This window comes from Octopus sinensis, linkage group LG10 (genome assembly GCF_006345805.1).
Source record: "Octopus sinensis linkage group LG10, ASM634580v1, whole genome shotgun sequence".
NCBI lineage: Eukaryota > Metazoa > Mollusca > Cephalopoda > Octopoda > Octopodidae > Octopus > Octopus sinensis.
The window spans coordinates 71909430-71922314 of record NC_043006.1 but is presented as its reverse complement, the minus strand read 5'-3'; the positions used below and the strand labels follow the sequence as shown (position 1 = coordinate 71922314).

The 12885-nt window shown below is 38.8% G+C and overlaps 1 protein-coding gene across 2 annotated transcripts in view; it reads left to right on the top strand.

The window, feature by feature from the left end:
* Positions 1-12885, top strand: part of LOC115216406 (SWI/SNF-related matrix-associated actin-dependent regulator of chromatin subfamily A-like protein 1) — a 34561-nt gene extending 21676 nt beyond the window's left edge. The window contains exons 9-17 of one of the 2 annotated variants that reach the window (XM_029785714.2): positions 248-327; positions 1379-1511; positions 2571-2635; positions 3207-3306; positions 5733-5918; positions 6684-6784; positions 7587-7674; positions 10191-10368; positions 12587-12885. In XM_029785714.2, the coding sequence (XP_029641574.1) occupies positions 248-327; positions 1379-1511; positions 2571-2635; positions 3207-3306; positions 5733-5918; positions 6684-6784; positions 7587-7674; positions 10191-10368; positions 12587-12783 (1128 nt within the window). In that variant the 3' untranslated portion in view covers positions 12784-12885. The remainder of the gene's footprint in view (positions 1-247; positions 328-1378; positions 1512-2570; positions 2636-3206; positions 3307-5732; positions 5919-6683; positions 6785-7586; positions 7675-10190; positions 10369-12586) is intronic. The other variant, XM_029785716.2, reaches the window with a different exon arrangement.

Here is a 12885-nt window from a genome sequence, read left to right as displayed (position 1 = left end):
CATTTGCATAACACTGGTATCTACCATGACAATGCCAAAGGTCTTGATCATTGCCTCCAAGAGGCCCAATGCTCAAAAGGAACTTATTTCTGTGAGGCCCAATGCTCAAAGGGAACTCATCCACTTTGCCTCAGACAATATCATATAGATTACTCTACATGCTATATACAATACAAGAGAGACATTCTACACACTGTAGTCCTATACTATACATGCTTCTATAACAAAATATTCATTTCATTCCCAGAATGCCTGGGGTTGGGATTTCAGTGGTTATTCCAACATGGCTGAACTACAGGTGTTTATGGAAGAGAAGGTTATGATCAGGTAAGTACCCAACTGTTAAATATCTACTGTTGCTGTTGTTGTTGTTGTTGTAGATAATGTTTCACTTTCGTAGTTGTTGTTTCATCATCATCATCATCATTTAACATCTGCGTTCCATGCTGGCATGGGTGGGATGGTATCACAAGAGCTGGCCAGGCCAAAGCCAGCACCAGACTTCTGTGACTGTTTTGGCAAGATTTTTACAGCTGGATGTCCTTCCTAACCAACCACTCAGCAGAGTGAACTTATTGCTTTTTACATGGCACAAGCACAGGCAAGGTCAGTTTTGGCAAGGTTTTTACTTCTGGATGCCCTTCCTAACACCAACCACTTTACAGTGTGGACCGAATGCTTTTTAAGTGGCACCTGCACTGACAGGGTCACCAAGTACTTGCAAGACAAAAGCTTTTAAGAGGGAAAGAGGCATTGGAAGAAGTGATGATGCAAAGGTTATAATGTGACAGATATAGGTGTCTTGCTGAAGAGGAAGTACAAGGTTACCTGGTTGGAGAGAGAAAGATCGGGAGTGAAGACAGAAACAGGTGTGCTACCATACAGTTGCTTATTACAGATCAAGCTAGCTACTTCATGGCTTATCTTTTCGTTATGCCCATCTTCTCTTGCACCCTCCCCTCCACTTCCTTGTTTTTCCTTCTTGTTTTTCTTTCTCTCTTTCCTCTTATTCTACCTTCTTCTCCATCCAATTATTATCTGTAGGCAAAATGTAACATAGAGTTGCAAGTCTGAGGAGAGACGATGAAAAATCTTAAATGGTTTAGTATGGGGGTGGTGGGGGTGGGTTGGAGGTATTATTTAAATACTGCAGTGATGACAATGCTTTAGTCTTGGGGGATAACTTCTTAAGCACCTGTCGCACAGAATTCTTCATAGGGTTCTTGAAGCCTGACCAGTAAACAAGTGTCCTCTTAGTCTGCTGGCTGTGGACAGCTGACACTTTCCATCATACCCAGCAAAATAAGCTGTTTGTTTTCATATAATAACGATGATGATAATAATAATAATAATTGTTTCTAATTATTGTTATTTACAGACGGATGAAGAAAGATGTTCTCAGCCAGTTGCCATCCAAAAGGAGACAAGCTGTCTTGTTGAATCCCAATGCCATTAAGACTGATGCCTCCATGAAAAAAGTTTCTGCCTTGGTAGAGAAATCAACATCAGCTGTAAGTAACTTGTTATGATATAAATCACTGCTTCTCTATGATACATCTTACTACTGTTTTATGTTAGATCTCGTTACCTCTCAACTATGCATTGCAATACTGCTTTATGAAATATCTCAGTACTTCTTTCAATACTCCTGTTTGCCACTTCTGTTCAAACTGTCCAACCCATCTCAGCATGGAAAACGGATGTTAAATGCCGATGATGGCATCGTCGTTGGTGGTAGCAGCGCCATCTATGGCCAAAAACAGTTTGCTTCACCATCATGTAGTTTAGAGTATGGTCCTACTGCAAAGCTTTTTGGACAAATATTTTTTTCTATGGTGTCAGTTTACCTAATATCTTGTGTGTAGAATTTGGTAGAGAGGAACTGTGCAGAAGCCTTTTGTGTGAGTATGAATACTTACATATATGCATAAGGTTAGTCAGAAGAAATTACGTTCATTCAGACTAACATTATTATTTCCAATATACTATTTTCTACACTACCAAAAACATTTTATTTCTTATTCCTCCTCTGCAGCTTTGTGAGTAGAGTTGGCAGATGGAAGCTGAAAGAAGCTCATCATATATATGTATGTATGTGTGTGTGTGTCTTTGTTTGTCCTACCATCACCATCACTTGACAACCAGTGTTGTGTTTGTGATTCCATAACTTGGCACCTTGGCAAAAGCAACTGATTAGAATAAATGCCATATTTACAAAAAAATTAAGCACTGGGGTCAATTTGTTTGACTCAAATTCTTCAAGGTGGCTCCCCAGAATGACTTCCATCTAATGGCTGAAACAAGTAAAATATGAAAGCCAGAGAGAGAGAGAGACACACACACACACACCTACCTACCTTTTGAACATTTGATGAATAATTTTTTATCAAAAGCTTCAAAGATGATGCTCCACCATGGCCATGGTCCTATAACTGAAACAAGTAAAGAAATAAAAGTATATTTTTGCAATTATATGTTTAATCATTAGCAGCCATTTACTTCTAGGTCAGCCTAAGTCACTTGCCTTTTGTACATATATGCAAACTGTTTGTTTTCTTTTGTGTTTACAGGAAAGGCGAAATCTCTTGTTTCAATATTTTCAAGAAACAGCATCAGCCAAGTGTTCCGCTGTTTGGTAAGTCTGTCAATATTTTATCTCTATCTCTAGCTAACCCTCCATGTATTCACACCACTACAGCAAACTCTCACATCAGTTAACATCTGCTACCATCACGTATTCTTACTGTATTTTCTGGCATAGAAATCAACATAATTTATAGTGTAAATATTCAAACATTGTCACTGTCTTTCCAAATCATGGTCCGCCAAGGTCATTTTGTTGTATGAGTCAACCTACCATTTTTGCTGTAAATTTTGGTCTGAAAATGTAAACTTATTTGCCAGAAAATATAATAATTCGCTTTCTATTTCACACTCTTACACTAGCTTCTCTCCTTTACTTCCTTCTTTTCTCCTTTCTTCCTTTATCCTTCTCTCCCTCCCTCCCTCCCTCCCTCTCTTTTGTCTTCTCTGTCCAACTTTCATACCACTAATCTATTTGTTAGTATGTAAGATGTATATTTTTCTTACAAGATGCCAACACACAAACCCATGTCCATTCTATGTCCAGCTGCCACTACTACATGTTTCCTGCATCTCACTTTTTTAAACATGTATCTCTACCAATTCTATGTTTTATCCAACAGCGACTACATCACAGACCGAGTGGAAGCTGGTCAAAAGTTCCTGGTATTTGCACACCATTGTGTGATGATGGATGCCATTGAAAATCATATCAAAAATAAGGTTAGTCTGTTAAACCACTCACCTATCCATTCTGCTCTTATTACACAGCTTGTTTTGATTTATGAAAATAATCAATATAGCCACAGATGTGGCTGTGTGGTAAAGAAGCTTGCATCCTAACAACATGGTTTCAGGTTCAGTCCCAACAAGTGGCACAGTGAATAAGTGTCTTCTAAAGTCCTGGACTGACCAAAGCCTTGTGAGTGGTTTTAGTAGATGGAAACTAAAGGAAGCTCATTGTGTATGTATGTACGTGTTACTATCACCTTGCTTTGACTTACTATGAGAGTTTGTACAAGTGTCCCCATCATGCTAGTGGTGTCATTTGTTTGCAGTCTTTCATGAAAACCTGTCTGGAAATGTTACCCTTTTTGGAATAAAGGTGAGAGTTGATGACAGGAAGGGCATCTGGCCATAAAAAAATCCACCTCAACAAATTGCATCCGATCCATGAAAGCATGGAAAAGGTGGACATTAAAATGATGATCAATGATTTAGTGACTTATCTTCCACATAATGACCATCTTAAACATTTTTACATCTGCTTTCCATGCTGGCATGGATTAGGTGAGTTCTTATGGTCTTAGGTCTTATATTGAATTACTGCTTTTCCAACCTTCAGGTTGGAGGACCATATTTTACTCACCCGTGCCAGTGGCACGTAAAAAGCACTATTCGAGGATGGTTGATGCCAGTGCTGCCTGACTGGCTCCCATGCTGGTGACATGTAAAAAGCACCATTCAAACGTAGTTGTTGCCAGTGACGCCTGAATGGCTCCTGTGCTGATGGCACGTAAAAAGCAACCACTACACTCTCGGAGTAGTTGGTGTTAGAAACCATGCAGAACAGATTGAAGCCTGATGCAGCCTCCTAGCTTGCCAGTCCTCAATCAAACCGTTCAACCCATGCCGGCATGGAAAGCAGACGTTAAATGATGATTGTGGTGGTGGTGGTGGTGATGATGATGATGATTTCAATTTAGGTTTATTTCCGCAGATGATTGCTGTTCCTTTCACCAACCACTTTACAGTAGTGCATCCTGACACAAGTGAATTGTCTTTGTTTTGATATATTACATTCAAAGAGGAAGAGGCAGCAGTAGCTACAGTAGTGATAGGTTCAAGCATGGCTGTGTGGTAGACGTAGGCAACCACATGGTTTCTGGTTCAGTCCTAGTGCACTGCTTGGATGCTGGTAAATTATACATTCACATGTAGAATTGTACATTCACACGCCTCCTCCATGTGATGTGTATGGACAAGGACAGTTGTGTAAAGAAGTGCCACTCCCTAACTGTTGAAGGAACCTGTGATAGAGGTAGACCCAGCAAGACATGGGACGAGGTAGGGAAGCATGAATTTCAAACTTTGAACCTCACAGAGGCACTGACTAGTGACCAAGACTTTTGGCGATGTGCTCTGCTTAAGAGGACCCACCAAGCCAAGTGCACTGATGCTAGTGGTACATAAAGAAAATCAAACTTTGATCGTTGTGCCTCATGGATGCCAAGTGGCTGAGTTCCTTTCAAGTGTTGGGGCTCATGGAGGCAAAGTAGCCAAGCTCCTTTCGAGTGTTGGGCCTTGTGGAAGCAATGACTAAGACCTTTGGCATTCGGTTGTGCTTGAGAAGAAGACCCATCAAGCTGAGAAAAATCGCAGTCATGGCAGATACTGGTGTCACGCAAATGGCACCCATACAAGTGGCACATAAAAGCACCCATCACACTCTTGGAGTGGTTGGCAAATCAGACTGGATCTTGGCGCAGCCTTCCAGCATGCCAGCCCAATCAAACCATCCAGCCCATGCTAGCATGGACAGCATCCGTTAAATGATGATACTGATGATGAAAAGTGGAATGGTAAAGAATTATATAAATGAGAGATTGGGATTGGGGGGGATAGTAAATATGTGTTTAAAGGATGTACAAGGGGGTACTGGAAAGTATCTGGCTTTGAGGGGATCACGAAAAACCTGGTTGGAGGCCCAACCTTCTGAGTTCTTTTACAGGGCTTAGAAAAACTGAAGCATCACGGCAAAAGTGTGTGAGTCTGAGAGGAGAATATGCTGAATAAAATAATAATTAACTGATCATCATCGTTTAACGTCCGTTCTCCATGCTAGCATGGGTTGGACGGTTCGACCGGGGATCTGGGAAGCCAGAAGGCTGCACCAGGCTCCAGTCTGATCTGGCAGTATTTCTACGGCTGGATGCCCTTCCTAATGCCAACCACTCCGTGAGTGTAGTGGGTGCTTTTTACATGCCACCAGCACGATGATCTGCTTGTATTTTCTTTTACCCAAAGCCAGGAACTTTTCAGCATCCCCTCATAAGAGGATCTTGCAATTTAAGTAAATTATGAACTCTTATCTTTGACAAAATCTCTCTGCTAACATTACACTCTGTCTTTATTATAATTCTTTCTAGTGCAAAGTTGAATACATTCGCATTGATGGGAAAACAACTAGTCAACAGCGCAAGTTTTATTGTGACCAATTTCAAAAATATGAAGATATTCAGTTAGCAATACTGTCCATCTGTGCTGCAAATGCTGGGTTAAATTTAACTGCAGCATCCTTGGTTATCTTTGCTGAACTGTTCTGGAACCCAGGAGTGAGTACAAAAATTATTTGTTGATTATATTTTCTTTCCTTTCCGCTCTTTATGTAATTGATTTTTCAAGGTTTTGCAGTGAAGGTATTTATGTACTAATCCATGTTTATCACTCACTGCATTTCCCTCTATCCCCATCTCTATCTGCCATTCACCTCTCACACTCCAGCAAACCTACTTACCCCACCATACTACTTCTCTTATGTTCATCTTTCTGTAACTTGAGTGTATGCTGTGATACATCTTCACTGCTATCCTCTTTCTTTCCTAATTGGGTTAGCCATGTATCTCCTCTACAGCAAGGCACTGGTTCCTGTCCTTCTATCATACTTTAACCTCTCATCACTTGCTATTAATCCACCTCCCTCAATATTACTCTCCCACTCAGTTGAGAGGTCTTGTCATGTAAGTTCCATGTCGTTACATGGAAAAATGCAAGCAAGAGAAATAATATTCTTAAGATTATAAACTGGAAAAGTACAGGACAGGTTATTACACTTGGAAAAGTTCAGGACAAGTTATTACGTCTTTTCTATGAAATTTCCTGAAGAAGGACTCCTGACCCTGAAATATTGAAATACCTGGTAAAAGTAATAACTATTGACCTGTATTATTAATTTTTTTATCACTTGCGTTTTTTTAGCTTTAAAAAATAATTAATAGCATTTATATATATGTATATATCAGGCAATGCTTCATGAAAACTATATGTGTGTGTGTGTTATATTTGTATTTGTGTGTTAATTTATATATTCTTCTTGGCAGATTCTAGTCCAGGCTGAAGATCGAGTACATAGAATTGGACAAATGGATTCAGTAAACATTCATTATCTTGTTGCTACAGGAACTGCTGATGATTTTATATGGTAATATTTATGCATTCACATCTTTACATATGTGTGTGTGAAATTAAAGAGCTTCATTTTATTTTGTATTTAAAAAAAAGAGAATTAAAATAACGTGTAAGTTCTTACACGGGGATACTGAAAAGTTTCTGGCTTTGAGGGTATTGTGAAAGGCCTGATTGGAGGCCTAATTGTCCAAGTTCTTTTACAGAGTTTAGAAAAACTGAAGGACCACTGCAATAAAGATGTGAATCTGAGAGGGAAATATGTTGAATAAAGTCATAATTAACTGATCTTCTTGTATTTTCTATTACTCAAAGCCAGGAACTTTTCAGCACCACCCTGCTTGTAGATATAAATATGTCTGAGAGGAAAATTCTCTCTCCTTAATAACATTTTGTGCCAGGAGCAAACCATGCCTATTATATATATGTTCTCCATTCTTTTGTCTTTGTTGCTGTACAAATTCGGTAGCTTTCTTACAAAGGAATCTAATGCTCTTAGCTTAGACGTTTTCGGGGGCAACCAGATCGAACCATCTCAAGTGTAACTGGCCGAAATGGTCGTGACTTCTGGAACTTGACTGAGGAAAGAAAGCCATGAATGACCCGTCTTTTTTTGCCTGTCCTAATTGTTGTTTCTCTTATCCACCTTTGTATCATCTATCTGTTCGAATGTTTTAATGTCCTCTATTGCGTTTTTGTTCCATTTTTATATTTATTTATACATACATACATGCACACGCACACACACACACACACGTATGTATGATATTGATGATAATTTCGCTGTTAAACCTCTCTTACCCTCTCCCCTTTATTAGGCCTCTTATACAAAATAAGCTGAATATTTTGGGTAAAGCTGGTCTTTCTAAAGATGACTTTTCAGAAACAGACACTGTTCTATTCCAAGTAAGTATTCACTTTCAACACTTCAATACAATTCCCTGTATTTTTCATTTCTCTCCTTATTATATTAAAGAAGTATAAACTTGGTTGGCAATATGATTAAAAGTTTGTATGGACTTCCAGCTCTTAATAATATATGGGCAGATAGATATTGTCAGTGATGATCGAATGATACATTAGTAACTGACTGAACTATTAAGAAGTTATGGATTTCCAGATTATTAAGCTGTCTTGATCGATTAATAGCAAGTACTTTTGTCCATAAGTAACAAATGTTGGGTGTATAATTAGTAACTGATTTGATCCGGGAATAGCAGCTGCCTTGATCCATAAGTATTAGATATCAGAAATCATTGTTATTATTATTTGGATTGTGAAAGGTGGTGGGCTGACAGAATCGTTAGCACATCAGACAAACTACAAGGGAAGTCAAAAATTATCTGCACTTTCAATGTAACATATCTTTATTATTGTCACACTACCTTCTGCGCATATGTACTTTTAATTGGTACTATTGTGGTCATGTGGTCAAAGTTTGAGCTTGATCGCACCATTTTTCTTTCTGGCTTTACATGGGCACTCTACTAGCAATAAGTACAAAAGAAGAACAAGGAGTAGTGATTCGATTTCTCTGGTTGAAAGGTTTGTCAGGTACTGAAATTCATTGGAGGCTTTCAGCACAATAGGAGGACAGTGCACTACTGTGTAAAAATGTGTTCGAGTGAATCAAGTTTAATAGTAGCTGGACAAGTGTAGTGCACAAAGAGTGTTTAGGATACCCGTCAACCTTCACCACTGATGAGAAGATTCAGCAAGTTCAAGAGTTGGTAATGGGGAATTGGATCACCATTACCATCTCAGGGATCACTGCTCTTTGTTCTTCTTTGGTGCAAATTCTCGTGGTGCAGCCATGCTTACACTGTAAAGCCAGAAAGAAAAATCGCTTGATCAGACTCAAACTTTGATCACATGACCACAATAGTACCAACTATAAGCAGACATACGCAGAAGGCAGTGTGGCAATAATAAAGATATGAAGAAAGTGTTGATAATTTTTGACTCACCCTTGTACTTAGTGGAATTTCTTCTGACTCATTACATTCTGTGGTCTAATTCTACCGAGGTCAACTCTGCCTTTCATCCCATCGGGGTTGATGAAATAAGTACCTGTTGAGCACTGGGGTTGATGTAATCAACTAGTCTCCTCTGCCAAAATTTCTGGCCTTGTGACTGTTGTAGAAAGAATTATTATTATTATCATTACTTGGTTGATGGGTTGGCAGAATCGTTAGAACATCAGACAAAATGCTTTACAATATTTGTTCTGGCTGTTTGTCTTTTTGATTTCAAATCCTGCTGAGGTCAACTTTGACCCTCATCTCAGTGGGGTCACTAAAATAAACTACTGGTCAATTAGTGGGGTTAATGGAATCAACTTATACCTTACCGTCGATGGCCTTGTACCCCAATAAAGAACCATTATAATTATTGTTCCTGCTGTTGATGGCATACTTGGTAGAGTACCTGACAAAATATCAAGAGTTATTCAGTTGTATCTCTTTTATGTTTGGAGCTGCTATTCATCCTTCTGGGACATGATGAGCCAATGGGATAAATACTGATTGGGTAGTGGGGTTGATCTGATTACCCTTTACCAGTAGCGCAACTGGGAGTGACGGCAAGGGGGACATGTGCCCTGGGCGCTGATTGAAGGAGGTTGCCTCATCAAAAGCAAGAAAGTTGAGACTTTAAACAATTCTTTTACTTGTTTCAGTCACTTGACTGCAACCATGCTGGAGCACCACCTTTAGTCGAACAAATTGGTCCCAGGACTTATTCTTTGTAAGCCTAGTACTTATGCTATGGGTCTCTTTTGCCAAACTGCTAAGTTACAGGGAACATAAATACGCCAACATCTGTTGTCAAGCAATGGCAGCAGGACAAACACACACACACAACAGGCTTCTTTCAGTTTCTGTCTACCAAATCCACTCACAAGGCTTTGGTCGGCCCGAGGCTATAGTAGAAGACACTTGCCCAAGGTGCCACACCGTGGGACTGAACCCAGAACCATATGATTGGTAAGCAAGCTACTTACAACACAGCCACTCCTGTGCCTGTATTTTTTTTTTATTACATCTCGTTTCACACATTGATTTTTTTAATGTTTCAATCAGGGAAGTTGGTGCATTTAACAGTTAAAATAAGGAGGTTTTGTAAAAGTAAATATTCAAATAATATATTTTGAATTACCAGCTGTACTGAACTGGCAGGTAAATGAACCCTGGTAAAATATTTATTCCTAAAATATTGCTTTAAAACATTAATTCCAAATGAGTACTATATAATATCATGGATTTTGTAACCGGTGGGGGAAGGCATTTTTGCAGCTTGCCCCAAGCACGGTTTAAACTAGCTACTCCACTGCCCTTTACATCCTTACCTAAATTTGTGATCTTGCATCAACATTTAGAAACTATTAATGCTATAATAATTGTTATTGTTTTCCCCCTTTCTAGAATCCCCGTCAAAAAACTATTCTTCAATGCTTTGAGGAGTCTTTCATTGAAGAATCAAACCATGATGACAACTCAATAAATGATGACGATATATTGGATGACAATGCTGCTGAATCTGATGGTAACTTGGTGTCTGTACAGGAAAATGGGACAGAGAAAAAGCAAGGTAAAAATGAAGGTATTTCTCTATTTTTATTCTTTTGTTTCAGTCATTTGGCTGAGGCCATGCTGGAGCACCAACTTTACAATGAGGACTTACTAAATATGCTTGAAGTTTAGTCCTATTGTGTTTTACTTGTGGCAAGTGTTTTCTGCTGTAGTTCTGGCCCAACCAAAACCATGTGAGCAAATTTGTTTGACGGAAATGGAAAAGAAGCCTACTGAGCGTGGGTATGAAAGAATGAATGTGTGTGTGTGTGTGTGTGTGTGTTTAATTGTGGAGGGATCTTGTAGAAAGGGTAGACCCAGGAAGACATGGGATGAAGTGGTGAGAAAAGATCTTTGGATGTTGCACCTCACTGAAGAAATGACATGGGACTGGGAGATGTGGAAATTTGCTGTACTTCAGAAGATGCATCAACCTAAGTAAAATCACTGCCATCCATACATACAGAGACTTGTCCTTTACAGGTGTCAGTGCTACATAAAATGCACTCATGCTGGTGCTGTGTAAGTGCACCGCTGTACGTAAAAAGCACCCAGTAGACTCTGTAAAGTAGCTGGCATTAAGAAGGGCATCCAGCCATAGAAACCAGGCCACAACAGACAATTGGAGTCTGGACAGCTGACCAGCTTCTGTCAAGCAGTCCAACCCATGCCAGCATGGATAACGGATGTTAAACGATGATGAATATGTGTATGTGTATTTCCTTGCCTTTACATCATGTGCTAATTCTAAACAAGTGTCCCTGTCGTACAAGCAGCCTACCTTGGAGACATGTTTGGATAAGGGTAAAGTATTAGCTTGCTTCAAAACAAGTGAGGATTTGTAACAAGAAGAAATCAAGCCATAGAAAGTTTGCCTCAATGAATCCTGTCTGAAAAAAGTAGTCATTAAAAAGTACTGATAATGACTTGACTTCCTTCAACACATAAATATATAAGCTACCATCATACCAGAAAAACAGGAGACAGAAAAGAGCTGACTATTTGAGGTAGGTGGAAGTAACCACTGTATTTTAATGTGTATAAGGAACCCTCTAATTTTTGAGGCTTAAAATTGGGAAAAAAGGTTTTGTAAGGGATTATAATGCTATCCATGTATAAGAAACTTCCATATTTTTTTAACCTAATTTTTGACAAAAAAGGGTTCTTTATATACGTTAGAATACAGTTAATAAGTGCAGTGTTGCGTAGTAATGAAACAGAAATGTTGAATGAAGATTTGTAGAAACCAAAGAGAAACGAGAAGTATATGATCTACATTGTTGTTATTGTCGAAAAGCAGATGTATGATTAAAAGCATTCAAGTTTTGACCATATCTTTTTTCTCCAGTATCATGTTCCTCACTCTACAATATCTTGCAATGTTCTTTTTTAATGTGTAGCTACAGGTATGGCTGTGAGGTAAGACGTTTGCTTCCCAACCACATGATTCTGGGATCAATCCCAATGTGTGGCATCTTGGTCAAGTGTTTTCTGCTATAGCCTTGGGCCAACCAAATCCTTGTGAATGGATTTGGTAGACAAACTGGAAGAAGCTTGTTGTGTGTGTGTTATTGTCTCCTTGCTATGACATCATATGATAGTTGCAAAGCAAATGTCTTTGTCATGGAGGCAGTGTCTTTCATGCCCAATCTTTTGTGAAGACATCTGGTTATGAGGAAATATTACATGACAACAGGCAAGGCTTGGCAAAGGGAAGGACATCCAGCTGTAGAAAATTTGCCTTAAACTCTGATCTATGTGAACATTGAAAAGTGGATGTTAAAAGACGATGATCTTTTTTTAGATGTGGGATGTGTGATTTGAAGGTGATTTAGCTGCTATTCTAACAGGTCAACAACCACTTTTAACCCATAAAGCACTGGGATTTGCACTTACATAGCATTGACTGCTGAGCACATTTTATGCAAATGAGACTACTATGCAGACATATAAAACAAAAAATAGTTAAAATATCTTCTTAGTATATAATAGTGGCAAGTTTTATATCATCTGAAACGTCATTAGTTGAACTATTAGTCCTCTTGCATTCTGTGGGGTATCGGAGAGCGTTTGAGTGACATTAGATACCAACAAACACCCATAAATTAAACGCATCTATCTGGGCCACGATCATGGCCTGTCAATCTGTGCCTCACAGTCACGATCGTGACCCGTTGCGCTTGATGTGTTAATGCTATTTTTGTTATTATTCTAGTTTGTGATAACCATCTCTGTTATTAATTTTGCAGATTCCAAGCGTCACCAAACAGAGATTACATCACATTTCAAAATAACCACTCCTACTAAAAAAGACCATGAGGAAGTTGAAGATTTCAGCAAAGAATTTGATGATGATTTTGACTGGTTAACAGATGACGTTGATTGGAATGATAGCAGCCTTGATGATAGTGAACCTGTTGTGAAAAAAATTAAAAAAGGACTGTGATTCTGACAATTAGGATTGTTCTTGAATAAAATTCTTTATCCCTGTTGATATTACCTATAAAATTACACCCCAAAGATATATAAAACGTATTTTATAATAACA